We start from the raw sequence: 26,593 nt of genomic DNA on the forward strand, positions 1-26,593 counted from the left end.
ACTACTTATTGCAATAGCACACAGGGGCAGAAGGGCAGAGGCTGCTATGATAAACTTCTCCTTCCGCCCCGTTCCTGTAAATGCATGCAGTTATCATTATGCAAGAAAATAGAACTACTTCAAGAGAAGCTCTGATGTCAGATGCATGTTTTCAAGTCTATTTTACATCACCGTGTGCGTTCCCAAACTGGCATTACAGAACCAACAATGGAGACCCTCCAAGGCCATGGAGAAGAGAAAGCTCCAGGGAGACTTGATAGTTGCTTTTCAGTATCTAAAAGGAGGGGAAGGACTCTTTAGCAGGGTCTGTTGTGATAGGGTGAGTGAAATGATTTCAAACTAAAAGAGGGGAGATTTAGGCTGGAAATAAGGCAGAAGTTTGTTACAGTGAGGGTGTGAGCAGTGGAACAGGTTGCCCAGATAGGCAGTGGGTGCCCCGTCCCTGGAGTCATTCCAAGTTAGGCTGGATAGGGCTCTTGTTTCAGAAAGCCTTAAGTGTAGCATTTTGATTTCTGCCTTTTCTTTTTTTCTTTCTTTCTTTTTTTTTTTTTTTTTTGAACAAGATCAGCCATGGCTCCAAACAGCATCCCGTACTTTCAGTGCACCACTTTCCACTTTTACTACACCGCTTTCCTCATAACTCTGTGCTCGAATAGTTGAAAACTGACGCGACCCACAGACGCTCGGTGAGGTTGGCGGGCGCCGCGGGCAGGGCCAAAGGCGGGCAACGGGGGCGGGCGGGGCGGCCTGCGGGCACCGCGGCTCCTTCGCACCGCTCGTCCTGCGCCTCCGCCGCGGGATAAGGGCGGCGGGACCGCGGAAAGTTGCGGCGGCGCGGCCCGGAGCCGGGGCGGGGCGGCGGGGCCCGGCCCCGCTGATGTCAGCCGGGACGGGGGAGGAGGGGAGGGAGAGAGAGAGGGAGGGGGGAGCGGCCGCCGTGTTCCGGGTCAGGCGCGGGAATGCGCGGCGTCCGCCAGCAGCGCAGCGCCCGGCGCCCCGCGACGCCCCTGCGGGGCCGGCAGCGGCTCGCCGAGGGACAATAGGGGGCTGCTCCCGCCGCGCTCCGGCTCCCGCCCGCCGTTCTCCCCCCCGCTTCCCGGGGCCGGCGGCGCGCTCGCCCGGGGCCGCTTCCCTCCGCCGGGGCGCGCTGGATGCGCGTTGCCGCCGTCTCGCCGGGACCCGCGGCGGCGAGCGGCCGGCGGGGAGGGGGCGGCGGTGAGCGGCGTCGCCCGCCCCGCGGCCCCCAGCGGCCCGTCCCCCCGGCGGGGCGGCGCGCTCCGCGGCGATGTTCCACTGCATCCCCCTGTGGCGGTGCAACCGTCACGTGGAGTCCATCGACAAGCGGCACTGCTCTCTGGCCGCCGTGCCCGAGGAGATTTACCGCTACAGCCGCAGCCTGGAGGAGCTGCTGCTGGACGCCAACCAGCTCCGCGAGCTGCCCAAGGTGAGCGCGGGGAGGGGAAGGGGCGGGCGGGACGAAACCGGTTCCAGAGCCGCCGCGTCGCTCGAGCGCGGCGGAGGGAGGGCGCAGGTGAGCAGCCCGGCAGGTGGCCGCCGCGCCGCGCCGGGAGAGCGAGGGTCAGCCGTGCGGGGCCCTCCTGGAGTGCTGCGTGCGGGTGTGGGGCGCCCAGAGCGAGAGACACGTGGAGTTATGGAGTGGGTCCGGAGGAGGGACGCGAGGATGGTCCGAGGGCTGGAGCGCCGCTCCTGTGAAGGGAGGCTGAGGGAGCTGGGCTCGTGCGGTCCGGAGAAGAGGAGGGTTCGGGAAAAACTCGTTGTGGCCTTCCAGTACTTTAAAGGGAGCTTCTGGCAGGAGGGAGATCGGCTTTTTACACGGGGAGGGAATGGTTTTAAAGTAGAGGCGGGGAGATGGAGATCAGGTGTCGGGGCAGTTTGTCACGGAGCGGGCGGTGAGGCTCGGGCACGGGCCGCTGGGCGGCTGTGGGTGCCCCGACCCTGGAGCTGCTCGAGGCCGGGCTGGATGGGGCCTGGGCAGCCTGAGCTGCTGCTTGGTGTAGCAGTCAGCAGCCCTGCGCACAGGAGGCAGTTGGAGCGAGGTGATCTTTGACATCCCTTCCGCCCAGAGCCGTTCTACAACTTTGAATGCCCCCCCATTATTTCTGCTCCTTGCTTCGTTTTCTCCTTTTCTGTATTAAGGCACACATGAACCAAGATGAGACCCCCTTTTTCCCTACTTTTTTTTTTTCTTTTTCTTTAAATATATACCCATCATCCTCCCAGGAACACAAATTAATAATTTTTACAGCAACTCAATAAAAAAAATAAATAATTATCATCTTGCTGTTGCACAGGGATCCTTTTGGTTTCCCATTTCAGCACTCCTCTTCCTTTCCCAGGCCTCCCTAACCGTTCTGCTTCATTACTCAGCAGCCTGCTAGAGAACTTGCCCATGTTTGTGTTGACAGTGACCTTTCTTAGCTGCTACCACTGGTGTCTCAGGCTCCTTGCCCTGCCCACGCATATTTTCCCTTCCTGCCATGTCCTTGGATGTCCCAGGATCTTGCTTACTTCCTTCAGTCTAAACGCTCTTTCTGCTCCTTGCTTCCTCTCCCTCACATCCCTTCTGTGCCTGATTCTTGACTGCCCTTGAAGATGTTTTCTTTCTTTGGGCTCTGCTCTCTCTCCCTCTGCTCCCTCCCCTTCCTCTGCCGCCTTGCAGGTTCCATCGTCTCCTCTTGCCCTTCCTGCAGGATGAGCCAGCCTGGTGGGATGTGCTGGAGGAGCAGGCTGTGCCCGTTAAGCTTCTGGTGGTTTTCCTCAATACTGAGGTCTCTATATCCTTTCTTGGCAGTTGTGGATATTTTCCCACAGAACAGCAATTTCTAGCTGTCAACATGCTTCTCACTGCTTGTGCTTTACAAGAAAAATTAAAGAGCTGCACCCTTCAGACTTAAAAATAAGGCCTTTGTTTAGGGCCAGTTGAAGAGTATGGCTCTTGTTAAAAAATTCCTCCTGTGTTGGGTGTGCAGTATTCCATCCAAGAGCCTTCCAGTGAATATTTGCTGTATCTAATTTGACTGGGAAAAACGTATTGTGTGGGCACCTGTGAGCTCAGAGCAACTTAAAAAATGTAGTCTGTGTTTTTCTTTTTAAACCTAAACCATTTTTATTTTCCTTGTGAGTGAAAACTTGAAGGCTAAGCTGTAATGTGTAGTATATCATTTGCTACGTGTCAAGAGCTATACTTCACTGAAGAATAAGCTTTCTGGCAAATTGCTTTGATAGAAGAAAATAACACATTCTGCACAATGCATTTCAATAGCTAACCTGATGAAAAGCATCAGGTAAAAATGGGGTGCTTTCAATTCTATAGATCAGCCCGTGGTCAATTAAGCGTTGTCTTCTGTTCCTGAGCATCAGAATTTAAGGGCCAGTACATCCTGTCAGCTTAATTGCTCTCTGTCTCTGAATTTGCTGTAGCAAACTGGACCTCAGCATTGTTTTTTTCCTCCTATTTCCTAGAAAATTGAAGTTTCTTAAGAACCCATGACAGCAATATTTTATTTTAGCTTTTATCTTAAATCATCGGTGTTCTTCTCACTGGTGAGTAGTGGAAGTAATTTGTCTCTTGTTTTGCTGCTGTTTTGTCTAACAGCAAAACTGTGGTGCTTTCTCAAAGGAAAAAGACCACTTTCTCATGAGACTTTGAGCAGATGTTGCTTACGTGAAAACTCCAATGGGGGGGAAAAAAAAGAGGCAAAATTTTATGTATGCACTCAGTTTAGCTTAAAGGTCTGCTGAACTCTTTCTTCTTTTGGGGATTGTTTATATGTAGGATTTGTAGACCTAATCTGATGTAACTCAGTCATTTCACTTTTTTTAGCTTACCCATAGCTGTATCTGTAATTTTATGTTCTATGCCAATTTCACTGTTCTATGCCAGTGCTTCTCTGTGCCGGTCTTCGACTGATGTGAGACCACTTCCACAAGGGACCTGGTTAGACAGTGGCCACCTCGCATGCTCCAGTTTCTGTGTTGGAGAAACGTGAGCAGCCGCTTAGCGTTCAGCTTGGGCAGTGTCTGCATCTCTTTATTACACGGGGTGTTGAAATCCAGGGTGCTGTTATCATACCAGAATCTTGTGAAAGCTCTTTAAGAAGAAGGGCACTCTGTTCTTCTCATACCACTCCTTGTTTTTAGAAAATATCTCTTAGACTGAATTTCACCGTTCTGCCATATTTCTTTCCTGACGCAGCTTGGTTGACAGCTGGTATTCTGGTGTGGAATGAACTGATATTCTAAACTTCTTTTTAGGTTTGTATGTATATAGGTTGTAACTGTCCCTTCTCAAAGTGTAAATCTAGTAAATTTTATTTGCTTTTTGAAATTGATAGATCTCATTGGTATTGTGGAGATGTGTGGTATCTGACATGGCTGGACTGTTGCAGTGGATGAATATTGGCTCTAGGAGAGCAGATTTTGGCATGTTCAGAAATGTGCCTGGAACAGTCTGTGGGAGACCATCCTGGACAGGAGCGGGGTATGGGAGAGAGAGTTAATTTTCATTGGTCGCCTTCTGTAAGCTCAGGAAGACCGTTCCGATGAGCAGGAAAACAAGCAAAAGTGGTAGGAAGTCTGTGTAGATGAACAGGTGCTCCTGAAACACTCAGACAAAAAGGAAGCGTAGAGGAGGATGGAGTGTTGACAGTTGACAGGGGAGTGCCCCAGGAACACTGTATGTAGTTAAGAAGGTCAAAGCCCATTTGGAATTGAATCTAGGAAGGGCTAATAAGGACAAAATGATAATCAGTAAGTATATCAGCAGCAAAAGACAGACTAGGGAAAATTTGCTTTTGAGTGTGGCAAAGAGAATGCTGAAATGGTGACAGAGGACACAGAAAAAGCAGAGGTACTGAAAGCCATCTTTGTCTTGGTCTCCTGTTACGGCTGGTCTTCAGCAATCCTGGGTCCCTGAGATCAGTGGGAAAAGTCTGGAGAAAAGAGGAACTGCTTTTAGTGGAGGACGATCAGGTTAGGGAACGTTTAAATAGTGTGAACATAGACAAGTGCATGGGACCTGGCAGGATGGACCCACAAATGCTGAGTGAGCTGGCTAGTTTTACTGTAAAGCCACTCTTGGTTATCTTTAGAAGGTCTCAGTAATCAGGGGAGATTCCAGAGAACCAGAATAAAGGTAATACCACATCTTCCTTCTTGAAGATAGGAGTTGGAAACTACGGGCTGATCAGCCTCACCTATGGGGGTAATGGTGAAAATCCTTCTGGAAACCAGCTCCAGCCAGATAAAGGACAAGAAGATGGTGTGGAGTTATGGAGGGGAAATTGTGCTTCATCAACCTGATAGCTTTCTACAGTGAGATGAATGGCTTGGTGGCTGGGGTGAGCAGTGGATGTTGCTTGTCTTGACTTTAGCCAGGCTTTCAGCGCTGTCTCCCATATCCTCATGGACAAGTTGAGAAAGTATGGACTGAATAAGTGAACGGTGAGGTGGACTGAAAAAGGGCTGACTTGCCAGACTCAAGGAACAGTCATCCGTGCTATAAAGTCCAGGGGGAGGTAATTCCCTAGTGGTGTAACCAGACATTGATACTGAGGTCAATAATACTTAACATCTTCATTAATAACCTGAGTGATGGGACAGAGTGCTCCATCAGCAAGTTTGCAAATGAGACAGAACTGGGAGGAGGGGCTGATCCATCAGTGGATTGTTCTGCGATCCATAGGGACCTTGGCAGGCTGGAGAAATGGACAGAGAGGAACCTTGTGAAGCTCAGTAAAGAGAAATGCAGAGTTCTGCCCCTGGGGAGGATTCACCTGTGCTGCTGTACAGGCTGTATGGGGGCCAATCAGCTGGAAAGCAGCTTTGAAGAAAAAGGCCCTGGGGGACCTTGATGGACAAGCTGACTCCCTCATGGCAAAGGCATTACTCTTTTAGATATCCTTTAGCTGGTCACTGACAACTTTGGAAAATGTGTAAAGTAAGAATCAGGACCTGGTAAGGTACTGTAGTACCACTGATGAATTCTCACAAGCAGAGACAGCGTGGTGTCAAAGGGAAATGTGACATAAAAGCAAGCACTTAAAACTTTTAAGCATGTCAGCAACAGCTCAAGTGCATGCGACAACAGAATATGTAAGTAAATAAATCTTTCTCCTGTGTAAATACAACCCTGCAACCCTGGAGATAATTTGCAGCGCTCCTCCTCTCCCTCTCATTCTCACTTCTGCTGAAAATTAGTCGGTAGATTACATTTGTCTCTAATGTTTGTTGTCTTTACTGCTAGTAATGACCTTCTGCTTCAAACTGCTATCATTTATTTGTGCTACCTGTGCCAAATGGAGTTTTGCTTTGCTGTGTCTCTAGTACTAGAAGGCTCTAGCACTGAAATGCTGCTCCTCCCCTTACACAGCTGTAGCTCCAAGTAGGTGTTCCTGCCCTGCTGTGTTTTTGATTTCAGTTGACAGCTGTTTCCATCTTTTTTTTTTTTTGAGGAAAGGTGCTGAAGAATTCAGGCAGCGTTTTTGGGCATTCATGTTTTTGTTGCACAAGTGTTCATTCAAGGAGTGAGCATCGTTTTGGCCACTTTCCCGAGGGAAAATCTTGAGTTCTATCAATCCAGCCGGTTTGGCTTAATTCTGTTAACTTTCCTTTGTAGAATCAAGAGTGCCACTTGCATTGTAACAAACAAACCCCTCTGCTCACATGAGCTGCTCTTTCTGTGAGTTGCTTGCTTATCTCTTCAGTCTGTTTCTGTTTTCTTTCTTCTTCCATTGGCTGACATGAACCCAATTTTGCCAGAATGAAGTGTTGGCGTGGTTTTATTTTGTATTTATTTTTAAATGTAGGGCTGAGTGGATGAGGCTTGATTAGTTTTCCAGTGAGAAAATGGCTCCATTCAAGATGTATAAGAGAAACCTCTATATGTTCTTTGATAGTAAGAAAAGCTTCAATTTAAGGCTGGAAATTGCTGCTAAATAGAAAGTTGTAGGCTCTGTTAGTGCTGATGCTCATGGAATTATTTGTCTCATTGAAGCGCTGTTAATTAGGCTGGCTTAACTGAGCAGTATTAAAAGTCTTGCCAAGATACCCATAGAGACATCGGGTCTGCAGTCAAACCCTGCTATTACAGCATGTTGTGGGGATGTTCTGCTGTGCCCTGGATTGCCTCAATGCAGGAGCTGCAATGAGTTTCAGCTGTTACAGCTTTTCAAATAGAAACTGAATTCTGTTTGATGTAATACATTGGAAAACATTTCTGATTGGTGTAGGCATTTCTGAATGGTGAAGCCATAACAAATATTGCTATATATATTTACAGTTGCTGAACTCTATTCCACACGCTCTTGATTCCCTCTCTTCCCTGTGGACTTTTTGACAGGTGAAACAAATACAGCAGAAAGGAGTTATTGCTTGACTGCAGTAGTGCTCAAGAGCATTCATGTTGTGCCTTGGATAAAGGATGAGCAGTTACTGCAAGGGAGTAGGATGTACTGAGCAGGCAGGGGTCGTTATGTTCTGTAGTTTAAAGGAAAAAAAAAGCCAAGAAAGCACGAAGTTCAAAGAAACTCCATTCACATAACTGCACTTTATGATTTGATCAACAAAATGGTGTCATGCATTAGAAATTGTCATGCAAGCTAGAAACAGGGCTCCCGGTTTGCATTTATTTTAAGTGGTCTGTTACAGAACCAAGAGTGCCTTTAGAGGTAGAGGTTGTGTAATTTGTTTGTTGCACAGTTGTGCTTTGCACGTCCAGTAAATAAATGCATCCATCCCTGACAGTGGGTGAGGTGAGGGCTTGCAAGCCTTCCAGTGGATCCTCACCTCTCAATATCTTTTTAATGATCATTTTGTCTCTTAATCTTCTGTCTTTTTATTGTGTTCTTCTATTTTTTCTCATTTGTGATTGTGAAGGATCTCTTGCAAGGACAACTGTTGCATATGAGAAGGTTTTTATCAGCACATCGATGTTTGTTGCATGGCTCAGCAGCTACAAACTGGCTGAGAAAAAACTCTGCAGTGAGACACCTTTTCAGTAGGTCTTGCCAAGAATTTTTTGGACTATACTAGGACAGATTGGGATCTCTTCTGTGGAATGTAATCCTGCTGTGTTTTAACAAATGTGTCTTTAAGTGCTTTTCTAGGCTTCTGTCTGACTGTTGGTTTTATCACATTAACGAACATTCAGCAAAAAAGAATGCCTTTGGTTTAGAAGATGTTAACGATAGGAAAATGTAATTATGAATTGTGATATGCGCTATGTGCGCTCCAGCACTTACAACAGAGAAAGAAAAAGAAACCCCAACCAACAAAAAACAAAACAAAAAACCTCCCACAAAATGGAGATGCTCATTTCCAAGAATGGATCACAGGTAATCAAGTGGGCCAGTTTTGACTGCTGTGCAGAAATGTCTGTGCAGCCCAGGGACACGGAACTCAACATCAAGACTCCGTGTAGTTAACAGTACGGATTTCTGCCCAGATCCCCACCACTTGCAGTCACTTTGTCAAGTCACAGAATGACAGAATGGCCAGGGTTGGAAGGGATCTGAAGGATCATGAATCTCCAACCTCCTGCCACGGGCAGGGTCACCAACCTCCCCATTTAATACTAGACCAGGCTGCCCAGGGCCGCATCCAACCTGGCCTTGAACACCTCCAGGAATGGGGCTTTGGGCTTTTTCAAATGCCTGTCTGGAAGAGAGAAAAGCTGTGATACGGGCTCTTGGCCCTCACCAGAGATGCCTGTGTCTTAGTAGCTTTTTAGAGACCATTTTTTGTCTCTCAATTAGCAGCTGCTTCTGCACCTGATAAGTGCAGTGCAAGGCTGATGTGACTTGCAGTGCCTATGAGTCTGTGCAGTGAAGATGCCCTTTGCATACTTGGCTGGTGTCATTTGATGGCTCCTTTTTCCTGAGGGCTGCCAGGACGTAGCTTGGGGGTGAGTTAGTGTCCTGCCTGCTTTGCGTGTACTGTTCATCCCTGTTTTGTGCCAGCAGTTGGTAAGCAATTGTTGCAGTATCCGCTGTCACCCTTGGACATAGACTGCAGAAACATGGCTGTACATACGCCTATGTGAGAGGCTGGAGAAGCTGATCATAGAGCCAGATGGTGATTTGGTTCCTCTTTGTGCTGGAGAGGCTTGAAGTCATGTGCATCACACACAACTTTCATTAGTCCTTCTGAAATGGGGCCAGTCTCCAGACGGGAACGTGGGATTTATGAGACTGGAAAGGAGGTGTTCCTGGGGGAGAGCAGCTCCATAACCTAGTTGGTTCCTGCAGTCGCCTGTTACAAAGACCTTGGCAGCCCCTCTGTGTGGGTTTTCTGGATCATCCTTTAGAAGTGTCTCTGTGCATTAACTTCCTAATGAGCCCTGGTGTGTAATTAGGATGCTTTTAATTACCCTGATGGATAACCTCACCCCATTAATGATTTTGAAGCAGGCACTCTGGATTTCACTAGCATAAATCTGCTATGATCTTTACTGGCTAGCTTTGCAGTTAGTGTTCGCATGTAAAAATTAAAGCATTCATTCTGATGCAGTTCTGAAAGAGGACTTAAAGAAGCATAACCAATTCTAAGCAATAACTTCAGCTCAAATGAGGTGAGCAGCTTCCAGTGTAACTTCCACGTTGCGTTGTTGCTCATCGCTTATCGCATTCGTGTGAGTTTTACAAATGTCTTCTGACACTGAGTTTCTCTTTCTTTCAGCCTTTCTTCCAACTTGTGAAGTTACGGAAACTTGGACTAAGTGATAATGAAATCCAGCGGCTCCCTCCAGAAATAGCGAATTTCATGCAGCTGGTGGAACTGGATTTGTCTCGAAATGGTGAGCTGCAAAGTTAATTTCTTTGATTTTTGTGCTGTCGTATCACAGGATCTACACAGCTGGGTTGGTAGCGTTTTTCTGTCTCTGAAGCTGCTGTCTGTGTCTCACAGAATGCTTTTCTGTGTGATGCGTGGATTTAGCTGAAGTTCCAAATGGACAGGAGGGAATGAGCAGAAGAGAGGCAGTGGTAGAAATACAACAATAAAGTAATGCTGGGCTTTAGTCCTGCCTTTCTGAGAGCCTGCTTTATTTTCCAGTTTGTAGAATGCTTTAAACCCTATTTTTTTCTCTGTCACTATGTTGATTTCTTTCCCTGAGCTCTCCAAAATGCTTAGAATTTAAAAAGAAAAAGAGAGTGAGAGAAAAGAGAACTCCTATCTGTCCCAGAAAAGGTACCTCTGGGTTAAAATCCAGTTCTTTCTTTCTATTCCCCTCTTTGCCTGTCATTAACAAGAGTCCGAATGCTTGTGTTTCTCATTTTGCTTCTAGTAAATGAATGTTTTGTTACTGATGGAGAGAAATTCAGAAAAGGATGCTGGGAGAAACTGTAGTTTAAAATATGTTGTTAGAAACCATATGGGTTTGTCATTCTGTTGTTAAGTTGCTGATGCTGCTTATATTGTCCTAAGCCACGGTGGTATGAAAACGGGTTGGATTTTGGCTGTTTTCTTGTATCCTGGTGAACTTAGCAATTCTCAAAGAAGGTCAGGGCCTGCTGGGTCACCTTTAAGCAGCCTTATGACCCAGTGGTCTAGAAAGAGTGAATCAGTGTTAACAAATTAGAGCAACTGTCAGCTATTTTTGCTTCCTTGTATTCCTCGTATATGTGCAGAATGCGCTCTGAGGTGTGTGACGGGTGGGCTGGGCCGGGGCATGGCTGTGCAGCCTTGTAAATAGGAGAGGGCTGTAACTGAACGCTAGGAGAAGAAATAGTGCAAAAGGAAGCCTTGTTTTTGTTACACTGTAATATCACATTGACTCTTTGTCACAGAAGAACCTTCAGCTGTCACCTCACCTCCCTGTAACTATCTGCATTTTGTATCTACCCTTTATTAGTTTGGTGCTTTTAATGCTATCTGACAATATAACTGATGCGTAATGAGTCTCTAGGCAGTTTCTGGAGAAAAAAAAAATAATCTGTGAACCATATAATGCCATGCACATTTGCAAGCCTTGGAAGAGAGGAAAACTGGAAAGAAATGGTCTGAAAAACAGAAAAATCACATTAGTTAAAATATTTTAGAAATAGATGAGCGTTCGTTGGTGCAGTATTTTTGGCTACTGAGTTTGGCTGAGATTGGTGCTGTCTGTGACAGATCTCAGTGAAAAGGAAATACTGTGCTGGCTGAGTAGTTCTTTCTGCAAATGAATTACTAGCTGCAAAAGAGCTGATGGATCAGAGCCATGTGAACTGTTGTCAGCCTGACTTGAAAGTTGGCTTGAGAGCTCAACTGTAACAAGAACAGATGGTGTGAACATTTATGGCCGGGTAGGTGCATGCGTGTCATTAGAAGTTACTGCGCGAGGAAGTGTTTTCTGAAGTGATGTGTTGGACGTACGCAGGTTGCGGGAAGCAATTTCTTTCCTGCATCCAAAGTTCAGTGTTAATCATGCGTTTTATTGCGTTGCTGATTCCTCTCTGTGATTCATTGCAGAAGGTGACTGGTACTGCCATCCCAGAGGACACTCAGTTAACGCACAATTTGACTCTTCGGCTTAACACCAAAACACACCGTGAGGTGGTACAGGGAAACCACTGCACAACACAAGATGACTGATGTTACTTTCCACTGTTTAGTCATGTTTAGGTTGTCATGCGACTCATTTGGCTCTGGGAGTTAAATGGCAAAACACGCACCATATGTGATGCTGCAGGGGGAAATTCTCATACGAGGTTTTGGCTTTTTTGCAATATTTTTGTTTCTTAACTTTTGTATTTTGAATCCAACTTCCAGTATGTCAGATCTGCAACCCGACAAAGATTTCTCCTGTTCAGTGGTTTGCATTTCCTCACTTTTTGTTTTTCTAATTACTAAACTACTTGGAGGGAAAAAAAAAAAAAAAAATAGGAACTCTTTGTATTCCTTTCAGGCACAGAAAAACAGGCCAGCTTTTCAAAATGCACTATGCTGCATGAATAGAAAAGTGTGATGGTGACATCTGAACTCGGGAAATAAGAGATCATTGTTCTGTGTTTTTTGTTATTTTAGCTGTCTGGTTCACTGCGCTAATTGCTTTCAGTTCTGGCCATTCTGTTTCCTCAAGAGCTTAAAAATGCAAATATAAATTCACTTAACGATCCGTGTACAGTAGTAGCCCTTTATATTTTAACCTCTCCTCCTCCTCAGAGGAGGAAAGTCTTTAGAATAAACAAAGAAAGTACTTCCATCTCCCTCTTAATAAAATGGTAACATGTCATCCTTCCTTGTTTCCATCTAATCCTTTGGTCTGCATTTGATCTTTGAAGTTCCCTGAGCTGATGTGTCACTTGTACGGCTGAACTTCAGGACACTTCCAGGCCTTAGTGGAAGCATTTTCTCTGCATTTTGTGCAGTGGTGATGTGCTGTATTTGGAGGTGGGTCAATGCCCTCTGGCAGGATCTCTCCTGGCTCTCTGGCACCAGCTCTGAGTGCCTGTGCAGTGCAGTGTTGTGTGCTTTCCATGTAGACTCTCAGAAAAGGTGAGCAGGGAAACTCTTCAAGTATGACTTTCTTACATTCCCAGGTTCTTTACAGTATTTGAGACACATTCATGTATATTAAGATTGAGTACACAGTTGATCTTTTAAGTAGTTTTTGGTTAATGAGTGAGTATCAAACTGCAAGAATCCTTCAAGGTAAACGGAAAAATCTTTTGCAGATGTAAACTTCCTGTTCCTATGCTCTTTCCTTTCACTGTCGGGAGTACACATGAATGAGCTCTGGTTACAAAAACCAGCACAGCCTTACTGGTGCAAGGGGAGGAGGATTTGGGGGGAAGGCTAAGAGCCATGTGATCTTGAAGTTTTCCTTCTTTTTTGCATGTTAATGCTATTTCTTATTCCTTTATGAGAATGAATTAATGTAGGTTTCAAAGGAAGCATCCCTCTGTGTTTTCTAGCCTTGATGAGGCTGATGTTTGAGCAAAGGCAGTATGAAAAGCCCAAAGATAGGAATATCAGAGGGCAGAGGAGAGCTTTGCTGAGTAGATAGCATAGTGAGGGTAAACATTTGAAGGGTTATCTGTCAGTACAGTTCATCTCTGCTCTTCAGTGTCAGGTTGTTCAAGCAGCTGGTGAGCCGGTTCAAAGCTAAAGAAAGCAGACCTGCTGCATTTTAGCAGTGGGTGCTGGAGCTTTTGGGGTTACTGGCAAAGTTGTGTCTAAGACTATGAGTGTTCCAGGTAGCATCCTCTGACACACAGAACTCTGCTGCTCATCTGCCGTGTGTCTGAGATGACTGCTGGATCCTTCCAAAGCCCCATATTCAGGTAAATCCCGTCCAGGATTCTCACATCACCAGGGATTTTTTTCAGGGACTCTGGCTTGCTGAAGCACATACACATAGTTTGGGCAAGGCTCCTGTGCTTTGCATTGAGTTTCAGATCAAGTCTTTGCCTACGTGGTGAAGAAGAGAGATTCTCCTCTAGGCAGAATAAGAAATGCTTGTGTGCTCTGTGTTTTCCCACAGCACGTGGGACCCACTCTTAGTCTCCGAAGACCCTGTGATTCAGAAAAGTAATGTAATCCAAGGCAAGGAAGATGTGCCTCAATTCCTGCAGCTCTTTCTGTGTAGCTCAGCAGGCGCTGTGCTGAAGCTTCCTTCTCTCCAGGAGCACGTGCCACTGTTTGAAATCCTTTGGCACTGTAGCAAGCTGCTGCCCATGCTGCTGGTCCCGCAGAGATTTCTTGAAGCATCCCCTCCTCCTTTTTTCTTCTTCACAACCCCTGGGGGCTAAACTCATAGAGCTTAAAGCCCTGCCATCTCACATTCATTACCATGTTAATGGCTTTTCTCCTTCTGTAGCTTCCTCCAGACAGAAGAGGAACGGCATAAAGTTTCTGCAGTTTATGTAACACATGCTTGTATGCAGGATTATGTCTGCTATGTGTGTAAGTCGTGCTGCTGCAGATGTGGTTCATTCCTTTTTGGTGCATCCCTGCTACAAGAACATTTTCTTGTTTCTTTGCCTTTGATAAATATTAAATCCTCCAGATTCCCCGATACACTTTTCCTGATATTGCATGTTCTTTAAAATGCCCCACAGGTGTTAACCTGCTTAGTAATAGTATTTTTATTTGAAGTAAGTTTCTAGCGGGCACAATTTCTTGTAATATTATAGTGTGGAGTCCTGAATTTTTTTAATTTTTTTAAAGCTCCTGTACCTTTCCTAGCCTTTGACAGGTGGCTCAGCAGTTCGCTTCAGTTTCAGCCACAGAAAACCCCTGTGAGCTTTCCCACCGGACACTGGCTGCTGGGCATCGGTTGCTGCCCCCAGGTGTGGGAGCCCCGTTGCACAGTGCTGCTGTGTGCCCCTGCCTGCCATGAAGGCTAACCCTCCTGCCTGTGTGAGGGATGAGCCTTTTGTGCTTGTGTATGTTTGCTGTCTCTGTGATAAAAGCCTGGCAGGCTTCTCTGCTGCTACTCTTTTTGTTCTCATTAAACATGCTTACCAGGAACTTAGTCATGCAGTGGATGCAATGGCTGTAGACCAGATCTGTGCTGCTTGTTGTTCCCTAGCTAGCAGCAAGACAGTAGTGATCCTCTGTGGAAGCTCTCGCTAACCTTCAAGTTTTCTCTTGTGTCCAAGCCTTGAGTCTCAAAGCAGTGGGAAAGTGTCCGGTGGATTTTGATGGTCTCTGTAGATGGATTACGCTGGCTCTGTTTCTGATTCCTGTCTCTGTGCAGCTGTAATCAGTTACTTGCTGAACTCAGGAGTGATAGGTTGGCTGTGGCAGCTACTAAAGCAATCTGTGTGTGGGCAGATCTTGTTAAGACATATTTGACTCAGCATGATGCTGAGTCCTCAGGATGATTCTTTACTTTGAATGGTTCGTTACTCTGTTAATGATAATATTGCAATTTTGATATGTGCAGTTGGTTCTGTGCTGTGGAAAATGGCTATTTAATAACATTTCTGCAGTTTCTGGTTAAATTGGGCTTATGGCACTGTTGATAGTGCAGTTGTTTTAGATACAAGTGTGGTGAAACCAAGATCTGCAATTCTAAAGTCCCATCTTGACGCAATTGCTACATTATGGCAAATATGCAGTAGTTTATGTAAAAATAATTGCAAATTCCTCAGAAGCATCCAAACGTGGTAGTGTAAGAAGAGATGACCTGCTGCTGCTAAGGGCTGACAGTCTGACCTGTGTCCAAGATCTTTGAGATCAATTTCTGGCAGCTGCAAGCTGATGTCCCAAGTGCAGAGAACCTTCTTTTACCTTTTCCTTGCTTCCAAAATGGCTTATGTTTGTAGACTGGGAAATTCTTATTTTATATTATCTTCACTCTTTGCGCCTCTACAGTGTGCTGGTGAGACCTCGCCTGGAGCACTGCATCCAGCTGTGGAGTCCTCAGTACAGGAGAGACATAGATCTGAGAGAAGGGCCACAGAAATGATCCATGGAATCGAACACCTCTTGTACAAGGATAGGCTGAGAGAGCTGGGGCTGTTCAGCCTGGAGAAGAAAAGGCTGTGAGGTGACCTGATAGAGGCCTTGCAGTATCTACAGGGGAGCTACAAGAAAGAAGGGGACAGACTGTTTAGCAGGGTCTGTGGTGACAGAACAAGGGGAAATGGCTTCAAGCTCGTGGAGGGCAGATTTCGGTTAGATATAAGGAAAAAATCTTTTACAGTGAGGGTGGTGAGGCACTGGAACAGATTGCCCAGAGATGTGGTGGGTGCCCAATTCCTGGAGACTTTGAAGGCGAGGCTGGATAAGGCTCTGGGCAACTTGATCTAGCTTTGGTGTTGCAGGGGAGTTGGACTAGGTGGCCATCAGAGGTCCCTTCTAGCTCCAAGGAATCTATGATTCTGTGATTCAGTTATCATTGTACATTCAGAAACCAATAGCAACAGTATTTAATTTCTGATTGATATTACTGCTTCCTATTTGAAGGGTTTATTCTTTTCAGCTGCTTTACAATCTATTTAAAAGTCTGTTTACACTTCTTAGTCATCCTCAGAACACCACAATCGCTGCATATTGTGTGATGTGTACATCTTAATCACAGAAGTATTTTAAAGCTTTGTTACGATGCTTGTGAGCACACATGGCTGATATACAGAACATCAGTTAATGCAGCAGTAGAGATGCTGCTTCACTCTTAAGGCTTCACATTGCTTGTTTATGTTGGGGCATGCACACCAATGCTTTCTCCTTCTATTCAGCTGTCTGATATCAGAGACATACCTGTCATCCTTTCTGTAGAATTACCTCCCTTCTGCCCACAGAATGGGTAAGTATTCCCACAAAACAGCCAGATAACCAGTGTTTTCAAATTAGAAGTACTGACTGAGAGGAAGACACTTGAATGCTTGTTTCAAGTCAGCCTGGGCTGGTGACCCAGCTGTTTTGCAGTGAGAACATCAGCTAGGTAGGCAGAAACACTCTAAGGCTTCTAAACCTGACCTGTAGTTCCTTTCAAGCTACACTCTCATGTACCAACTGCTGCTTTTTGGTCTTTGGTGCAACCTCAGGTGTCTCTGTCTGCCTCTGCTGCGCTTCTTCAGCATGTGAACTCTCTCCATGGAAGTCCTCTTCCCCTCCGCTTGGCACTAGTGGCCCTGACACAAATAGGCTGGTATGGTTCTGGCAGTAAGTAGTAAGCTGAGACATTTCTGTAAGTTAATACTTGCTCAGTGGGCAAGAAAGAAAAAGAAGGCAGCAAGACGTGCAGTGAGGCAGCATGGTTTGCAAACAGACATTTGTTGTTAAAATATTCAGCTGTTAGATCAGGTAGGCTGCTTTTTTGCCTTCGGAACTGCTTTGTGTCCTTTGTGCATTCCTTTTCCTGCGATAGATGGTTCTTACCTGACAAGAATGCATGCTATGGATACACTCACTGTAACCCTTGTTGTGAATACCTGGAAACCATGGGATATCCCACCAGTGACTGCTGTAGTTTGTATAGCAGCAAATCACTACTGCTAATAATGATAAGTTCTAGCCTATGTCTGGCAATCAGGCAAGTGATTTTATTCTTGTTTGTTTGGTGCTAATTGGTAGTAAAGCTGCCTAGCTGTAGACCAGAAGAAAACAGGTTTTTCACTCTTTCAGATAGTTGCCTGCTGACAGTGGTGTGTTTGTGTGCTTTCTTGAGTAATTTTTGGACAATTCTAATTTCTGTTGGCATGTTTTCTTTGTATTGTTTCCCATACCTCTTCTGAAGTTAGTTTAAAACATGAGCTTAAAGCACAATATCATCTTCGTATCCCAAATGTGAATGTTAGGGATCGATTCTTAAAGAAAAGTGCTGGGGACAAAAAATGTGAGAGTGGTCAGGCACTGGAATGGCTGCCCAGGGAGGTGGTGGAGTCACCGTCCCTGGCAGTGTTCAAGAAGCGTCTGGATGAGGAGCTGCAAGATATGGTTCAGTGCTTGTGGTAGCATTGGTGATGGGAGGATGGTTGGACTAGATGATCTTGCAGGTCATTTCCAACCTTGTGATTCTATGATTCTATGTCTACTGCAGACTACTAGAATTTTGCAACATAGTGATTTTTCCATCATGGTACATTATGCCAGATTTTACTGTTTTTCTAAGGGAACTGTGATGGTTTAGGTATCTAGCAACCTTAATGTGTATCTAGCAAATTTGATAGCTTCATCCAAATTCAAGAGGAGACATAGGTTTCAAAGGTGGAGCTTTTCTGAAACCAGTAGGCCAAGCTGGAAACAGAAACCTTTGGTCAAGCATTAAATGTCAATCCATATGGGAGTGACATTAAAATAAATACTTCAGTTTGTGGCTAATCTAGATTAGAGATCATAAAATGAGGATCTGCAAGCAGGCTTTGTTCACTCTTTTCTCTGTAGAACTTCTTGGGGCTTTTCGTGGGGAAGGTTAGATGCCAATAAATATGCAGCTTGACTGTTGCAGTACTTACACAGTATCTGTCATCTGCAGCTTCTCAAAACTAGAATACTAGTTTTAACTTTTCTTTTTTTTCCTTGCTTTTATAAAATGTATTTGCAGGCTGCATGTGGCTCTGGGCAGTGTGGTCTAGTAGTTGATGACCCTGCACATAGCAGGAGGGTTGAAACTAGATGATCGTTGTGGTCCTTTTCCACCCAGACCGTTCTATGATACTATGATTCTGTGATTTAATTTCTTCTAACTTCAAGGTCCAAGACAGAAATCCTCATAAAGGCATCTCCTATCCTTGTTTAACAACCTTGCTGTTAGCTGCTGATGAAAAGCAGAAGATGTAATTCCTTGCTGAGGTCCGGCTGTTCTGCTGAATTCACCTGAAATTACTGTTTCCCTGTGATCTAATCTTTGAGTTTCCCTCAGCCCTGGCCCTTTTCTTTTTCCCATGCTTACCATTTGCAGCATGTGATCCCACATTTCTGATTGTTGCTGCAGCTGGGAAGCACAGTCTGTTGATTTTCAGCGTGTTAACTATTCAAAAAACCAGATTGTTTTTAAGTCTTTATACAGTTTTCTTTTAAGTGACGTTCTACTCTTTATGTAGCTATGAAATGCTCTTTTGTGAATAACATTTTTCCCTGTTTCTCTTCTCCCTTGGAAGAGGGAAGTGTACAGAAATGAGGAGGAGGAGGAAGAGATACACTTACCTCACTTCAGTTTGTTGTTAATTAAATAGTGAGGGATTTGGCTGAGAAAACCCAACCTGAACCTGTTTGTGTATTTTCCATAAAGCTGTAAGGGCGGTTCTTTAAAGAGCTGTTTCTTTTGTGTTTTGTATATCCTCAGCCTCAGAGTTTCAAAAGGAAAATGTTACAACTTGTACAAGAGCCACTCAATCATAATAGACTTTGCAAGAACAACATGACTCCTGTCACATTTTGTCCCAGAAATTGTAACACTTCAGGTAAAGAGGCTGATTACTTCATCCTTCAGGGCTTATAGCAGAACCTTTTTAGAATGAAAAAAAAACAAAAAGCAATAAGCTCATCATTCCATGTGTCATGATCGTAATGTGGACAGGGAGGGAGATTTAACCCTTCTTCAGCTGTCTTGCTGGAGGAAGCAACCCCTCAGGAAGGGAGAGAGGTGCCCTGTTGCTGTGAGATAACAACCTCCTCAGCTGAGCTTAACAGCTGAAGAGCCCTCTGCAAAGGCAAATAAACATTTGCAGCACAAATTCCTCCTCGCAAGACATTTGATTAATTGAATAGTTTGTTCCTCTCAAGCTTGGAAGGTGGAGGAGGTGGTGAGCAGGGTGGAAGAGCTTTTACAAAGTCAGGCTTCAGCCTTCAAGGCTCTGTGCTATGGATGGCAAGGACCACTTGGAGTTGGTTTTAAGCTGAAAGAGAGGAGGTCTAGGTTAGTTATTAGGAGGTAACTTCATGTGGAAGGCAGTGAGGCAGTGGCACAGCTGCCTAGAGAGCTGTGGTGCCCCATCCCTGGAGGTGCTCAAGGCCAGGCTGGGTGGGCCCTGGGCAGCTGAGCTGGTGGGAGGCAGCCCTGCCCACAGCACGGGGTGGGCTTTGGGGTCCCTTCCAACACAAACCAGTGCATGTTCTTATGAAAGGAAGGGGAACGTCATGACTCCTGCTTTGCTCAAGCACCACAGTGTTTGATAATATAATGGGCTGGCTGGGCCTTTAACTCGTGCATACAATATATGTGTAATGTGAGAAGAGACAGGAGAAAATTCTTCCATGTATTGAACGGGATGAACGCGATCTGTTTAGTGTCTGGTTATCTGTCTCCTGAGGAATAGTGCTGCCTTGTTTCATAGTTTTTAAGTCTGGAGTGAGTTTACTGGGTGTAAATGTGGCGTGGCTCATCAACCAGCCCCACCAAACAGAATGCTCCGTGTTGCCTTTGCAGCTGTAAGTAGCTCTGATCTAATGGTCCTCTCATAGCCTGTGACCTTCCTGACCGTTGCTATCTTGATATTGATAATTGGAAATGATGTTCACTGTTGCAGAGTATGTAAAGAATGCTGGCCACATAGGCTTTGGATAAAGAAAAGGATATTGCCTGGTTTTCAAATTTTGTATAAAGACACAGTAAAAAGTGCTGCACAAAAGGCTTTATCAATTTAAAATGAAGATTTTCTTCCTCCCCAACTCCTGCAGCCATCAGAGGAAGGGAAGAAGGGATGAGAAAGAATTGGGGCATATTGCTGTTGTAAAAAGCTTCAACAAAAATAGATTAGCAGAAAGTAAAAAGATTTTTTATTAGTAATTCTTGCACTCATACAGTACAGAATTCCCAAGGATGATACATATCTGAAGAGGCATCTTGAATAGAAATGTGTGTGTCTGTGTTTGTATATATGTATATGCACTCTTACGTACATGACTGCCACTTTCTGCTGGCATGAATTTTTTCCTGCTGGTGCATTTGCACTGTCGTACGTCACAGGGCTTATGCTTGGTTATAGCTTTACTATGAGCAGTGCTGCACAATCTGTATGCCAGAACATCTGGGAGCGTCATATAAACGTGGAGCATTCATCAGTGTGTGGTATTAGAAGAATCCTAGATATTTAAGTAGGATTTGAGTCAGTTATCCAGCGGTGGCAAGAAAAGCATTCTAACATACTGCTGCTGATGTTGGCAGTGATTTATGTGTTAATGTCTGTAACAAAACCTAGTAGTAAGCAGTAATGGCAAAAGCTGCTTAATCCATTAGGAGATAGATGGACTTTTTAATGTACTTTGATATACTGCATTGCATTTCAGTTAATTATGCCAGTGTTTCTGTTACGGACTGTCATCACCTCTGCTATAATAATCACTCCAGATTTTTTTGCCATATACTAAAATGCTCCTTTTCTCTTCTCTTATTTGCTCAAAGTAATCCTATAGTAGTCATCATGCATAGTGATAAAATGTCTGCTAGTAATCTGCTTCTGTTCTGGCTGATAAATCTTTTCAATATTTATATTTCAACGTTGTTTTGCTTACTGAACATATAACAATCCACAATCCAAAGGGATGGACCAATTTATTTTTTTCTGTTCTTCATCCAGTTTGATAGAGGAGAAAAGCAAATTGCAAAAGCATCATCAGCAGGAGGAAAATGCACTTTAAGTGCGAAGAAAAAGTGTAATATGAAACTGGAATTTCTCTTATTTGTCTTGTATCTGTTACCATTTTCTACTGATAAGTTTTGCTCATGTAATGATTTTGTAGCCTGAAATAAGCAGGCTGAGAGAGTATGCGTTAATTCCAGAACTGATTTTGTTGTTTGCAAATGCATCCAAGTTATAAATAATTTGTGTGCAGCTATATTGCAATTAATATTAGAGTATATTTTACATAGTTCAGATAATTAACTGTTAGCTTTTATAGATAATAGCTAAGACTTGTAAAAGAAGGAGATTATCAAAATAATTTGGCTTAAGAATGCATAGAAATAGAAAAGGAAATATTTACAGCATGGCAATATAGCCACATGTTGATAGAGGAAATCAATAGCATGCGTAGTTTCAGAGACTTGGTATTGTCATTGAAAATTTATCTTCTGCTTTGTATTTTTAGGTATGTATATATGCGTATACATGTGTATGTAGGTTGTTTTTCAAAAAATTAAAGTGTAGTTACTTGAGGTTTGCTTTTTACTTAATGAAAAAGAATAATTCACACATGATATGTGTATCTGTATGCAGAAAAGATGTATGTGTAAAAAGATGCATGTATAAAAGTTGTGGACGTTGACTGGGCTGCAAAGACATAAGTTGTTTTGAGACATCTGAGGATGTAAAATAGTGATAGAATCATAGAATCGCAAGGTTGGAAATGACCTGCAAGATCATCTAGTCCAACCGTCCTCCCATTACCATTGCTACCACAAGCAATGTCTTGTAGCTCCTCATCCAGATGCCTCTTGAACACTGCCAGGGATGGCAACTCCACCACCTCCCTTGGCAGCCATTCCAGTCCTTGACCACTCTCTGAGAGGAAAAGTTCTTATGTCCAAACTAAACCTCCTATGGTACAATTTGTGGCCATTTCCTTGAGGTCCTATTTGTTTCCTGGGAGAAGAGGCCAAGCCCCTCCTCATCACAACCTCCCTTGAGGTAGTTACAGAGTGCAATGCGGTCTCCCCTGAGCCTCCTCTTCTCCAGACTGAACAACCCCAGCTCCCTCAGCCGCTCCTCATAAGACTTGTGCTCCAGACCCCTCACCAGTTTCGTTGCCCTTCTCTGGACACGTTCCAGAACCTCAACATCTTTCCTGTAGTGAGGAGCCCAAAACTGAACACAGTACTCGAGGTGCGGCCTCACCAGTGCTGAGTAGAGGGGAATGATCACCTCCCTGCTCCTCCTGGCCACACTATTTCTAATGCAGGCCAGGATACTGTTGGCCCTCTTGGCCACCTGGGCACACTGTTGGCTCATGTTCAGCTGAGCATCAACCAACACCTCCGGGTCCTTTTCCTCTTCAGTAATCCAACCACTCATCCCCAAGCGTGTATTGCTGCATGGGGTTATTGTGGCAAAGTGCAGGACCTGGCACTTGGCCTTGTTGAACCTCAATCCCATTCACCTCAGCCCAGTGATCCAGCTTATCCAGGTGCTTCCCTACCCTCAGGCAGATTGACACCACCTACCAACTTGGTGTCATTTGCAGACTTACTGAGGGTGCACTCAATCCCCTCATCTAGGTCATCAATAAAGGTACTAAGCAAAATGGGCCCTAGTACCGACGCCTGGGGGACGCCACTTGAAACAGGTCGCCAGCTGGACTTCACTCCATTCACCACTACCCGCTGGGCACGGCCCTCTAGCCAGTTCCTTACCCAAAGAAGTGTACACCTGTTAGACCACGGGCAGCCAGTTTCCTCAGAAGAAGCCTGTGAGAGACTGTGTCAAAGGCTTTGCTGAAGTCTAGGTAGAATACATCAACAGCCTTTCCCTCATTCCTCTCAGGAGTGACAAATAGTACCTGGGCTCCCATAGTTCAAAATAAAGATCTACTTTGAATTAATTAAGGCTCATGTTAAATGATGTCTAGTTTTGATGTGGGGAAGCAGAGAGGGTGTGCAAGAGGGACAAAGCTATTAAAACATAAGTGAGCCAGTGCTGTTCTATTCGTTTGCCAACTGGTTATCCAGAGAAGGGTGGTATGAGGAATAGATGGTTGGACAATGAACTTCTGAATTTGCTGGTGATTAGCAGTGTCCATATTTGTCATTGCTGTAACGCCAGGCAGAGCTTGTAATGTCTGCTGAGTGTAGATAGGACCTTTGTCTTCAGTAATCTTGTAGTGTAAATTCAGGCTTCTACAGACAGTGCTCACGTAGAGGACTGATATGATTAAAGGCAGCAGCTTTGCAGACTGTAAATGCAGTTATGATTTTTATTTTGATTTCATGTTCCTCTCTGTGTAGGGAAGGGGGAAGTTTTCAGTTCTGTGTGCAGCTTCTATTCCTTAGAGCACTTTCTAAAGGGAATGCTTTCACATGAATGCTTAAAAATTGTCTGTTTCTTAGGACTCAACAATGTCCCTACAGTGACTTTGTTACTTTTACTTTCTGTGGTGTTAGAGGCAGGCAAATATTTCCCAGAACTTCATGTGTTGCAAGAATTTATTACTTCTGATTATTCAGTCAGGCATTCATAATGACTTTTTTTTTCTTGTAGTTATTTAGATGTCAGTGTTCCTAGCTGTTTGTCCCTACTATAAAAAGGGACTACTGATGTGTGAGGAGATGAAACAGGTGGAATACTATGCCGAAAGAATGGAAATAGGAAAACCCCAGAAGCACAAGTCTGATTTTTATTTTAAGACTTGACTTCTTTATAAATCCCTTCCCAGGTAAATCATATAAATCTTAAGTTGTTAAACAAGGAAACCAAACATGTCCGTTTCATTCTTGCTGGATCTCAATGATAATAAACAAGGCACAGAGGGCCCGCAGGCTGCTCATAGAAGCCTGAAGTAAGAGGCCCTAAAGAAAACGTTGTGTTCAAGGTAGCATGACTGGCTTCAGTAGATAAAAATCTAGTATTGGAGGTAGAAGAAAAAATGTGTTTTCATGTATAAGTAATTCTTACTACTTTCTGCCTTTTAGTAATAGCATGCTAGCACTGATTTGGGACTTGTTGATTTGAATAATGTTTTCAAATTGCTTATCTTTAGTGTGGTTCTATTTCCATGAATGTGCATTATGAACAGAACCTTGAACACTCTCTTCTTCCTTTCCTTGCTCTTCTTCCCCCTGTACTTTCTGCCAGCACAGATTGTGGGTGTGTATCGATCAAATTACAGGAGGTTCAGACTTTAATTGGTTCTTCAGAACAATCTTAGAACACAGAGAATCCATTTTTTGCTGGACAGAGGCTGATGCAGATTGGTTGAAGCACAGGTGAACAGTCTGGGATCAGGAAAAACAGTGCAGAGCAGGAAAGTGAAATGGGATTTGAAGAAGTGCAAAGCAGCTTTGCAATGGTAGCTGCTCCTGCTCTGGTTTCAAGTATGAATACTTGGGCATGAAGCAGCCTTGCATGTTGAAATGGCTTGAAAGATACCAAGATAACTCCTTGCAGGAGCACGTTACCGCACGTAATGAGGCAATAGTTTCAGTGTAGATGCTGTACAGTTCTTGATGATGGTTTTTCCCCCTTTTTTTTCTTTTTCTTCTGCAGATATTCCTGAAATACCAGAAAGCATCTCATTCTGCAAGGCACTACAGGTAGCAGATTTCAGTGGGAATCCACTAACTAGGTAATTTCCATCTTCTTCTTAGTACTTGCCATACCAGAATTACAATCTTGCTGTAACAATTACAATTTTAAATAAGCCCTTAAGAATTGTGATTTAGGATCTCTATGAAATCTTGCCAACAATGTCTGTCTCTGGCAGGATCTGTAGCAAAAGTTCAGATTTAAAACGTGATGAGCATCTTCACTGGGAGGGGATGAAATTTGTTAGCCGACCAGGAAAAATGCAAATCTGATTCTCTTCTAAGTAATTTTCATTCCTCTTCTTAAATGCATAGGAAAACCACGCTCATACCTGGGAGAGATAAAGCAATGGTAAGCACGAATGTATTGGCACAAATCCAGGTGCTTGACAATTTGGAATAGATTGTAGCTCAGCTGCTGCAGATAATGGCTTTTCCTAATGATTAAAGCTTAGACTAGTGTTTCAACACTCTCCTGTCAATTGGGACACAGCGACGTGCAGTAACATGCGGTAAAAAAGCACTGCATCTATCACTGGTTGCTGCTGCTGTTTCCTGGTCTGTATTCTGATGGAGTCGAGGGATTACACACTTACAGAAAAGGCTTGTTTACATTTTTCTGTTCCATTTGCTGAAGAGTTTGGAATTCGTATAGTGAACCGAGACTGGAGATAACAAAGGACAGAAGAGGTGATCTGCTAGCTGGAGCCTTTGAACGCTGTTTGGAGAACCATTTCCTAAACTGGCCTGTCCCACAGAGCTCCTTTGTGATGCTTAGAAATTCACACAAACCAGAGCATTCACAGTGGGCGTTAACCAGCTCTCTTTGCTTTGCACTGAGATAGGCTGGGAATACTTGCACGATTAGCTGGCTGGCTGGCTGGGATGCGTGAGTGGTAACAAACAGCTGAGTGTCTGTAATATCTTAAGCTGCTACAGTGGTTTTGCAGGGCAGCTTCTCCCACATTGGCAGCTGAGATTCTTCAGAGCAGCGCTTTGAATATAGTGCATAGTGCATTCTAAGTTCTCTGGAAATTCGGCTCTCTAGGCATTAAAGGGACACTTGTGATCTTAATCCCCGTGCCTCTGTAGCCCATTTATATGCTGAGGATAATAATACCACAAAAATCTGGTAAAGCAAACTGAAGCTGAACTGATGTTTAGATATTAAAGTGATGAGAGTCACTGCGCAGCGTTTTCTCAGAGATGAGTGTGCCATACGTACAGCAAGAGCTGCATCTGATGGTACTGAAATAAAACATATTAAGCAGTAGCATGTTAGCTATCATTCTCCATTTTGTGAACCAAATAAGGCTTAGGGCCCAAGTAATGTATCTCTTTAAACAGCATCTGTAATGCGTGACTGCAGCTGAGAGGAACTGACAAAAGAGTTGTAGGATTTCTTAATGGGGTTAAAATGGATCTCATAACTCATTGCTGGTGGTTGTAGGAGAAATTTAAAAATTCGTGATAAAATGGCTCCAGAATGTATGTATGTACTGGAAAACATCACTCCAACCAGTTTACTAAGTTAGAAAATGCAGACAGTTCAAGTTGTTTGTACATGGTTGCCTGGTGCTTTCTATGATAAAGTCCAGAATTTCAGTTTTACCTGTATTTACCTGTATCTACAGCATTTAGATCTTGGCACTAATTACCCAAGATAGAGTGAGAAAGCCTAGCAGTCATTTCCTTTAGTTCGAAGGAAAGAACTTTTTTAGCCATTGATCCTAGCTCTTGTTTCTTCTGAGCTCAAAAGCCAGTCGTAGAACTTTGCCATCAGTGTGCTTCCACTAATACAGAATGTTGTCTCACTGTCAAATTGAATGACTTCAGTACTAAAAATGGCTGCTTTTCAGCTGCTTTCAGGTTTATATTAATAAGAAGGAGATGCATTTAGGTAGGTTAGACTAGAAGTCTGCTATACGGTATAGATAAACCATTTAACTACAGTTTTAAAACTGT

The 26,593-nt window shown here is 44.2% G+C and overlaps 1 protein-coding gene across 5 annotated transcripts in view; it reads left to right on the forward strand.

The window, feature by feature from the left end:
- Positions 1–1,237: 1,237 nt before the first annotated feature.
- Positions 1,238–26,593, forward strand: part of LRRC1 (leucine rich repeat containing 1) — a 64,368-nt gene continuing 39,012 nt past the window's right edge. Inside the window, exons 1-3 of one of the 5 annotated variants that reach the window (XM_048935622.1) lie at positions 1,238–1,444; positions 9,697–9,814; positions 24,591–24,669. In XM_048935622.1, coding sequence (XP_048791579.1) covers positions 1,286–1,444; positions 9,697–9,814; positions 24,591–24,669 — 356 coding nt within the window. In that variant the 5' untranslated portion in view covers positions 1,238–1,285. Of the gene's footprint in view, positions 1,445–1,680; positions 4,007–4,044; positions 8,355–8,952; positions 9,590–9,696; positions 9,815–24,590; positions 24,670–26,593 lie in introns of those variants that run through there. The other 4 variants (XM_048935623.1, XM_048935625.1, XM_048935624.1 and 1 more) reach the window with 4 other exon arrangements.

This window comes from Lagopus muta, chromosome 2, assembly GCF_023343835.1.
Source record: "Lagopus muta isolate bLagMut1 chromosome 2, bLagMut1 primary, whole genome shotgun sequence".
Classification (NCBI taxonomy): domain Eukaryota; kingdom Metazoa; phylum Chordata; class Aves; order Galliformes; family Phasianidae; genus Lagopus; species Lagopus muta.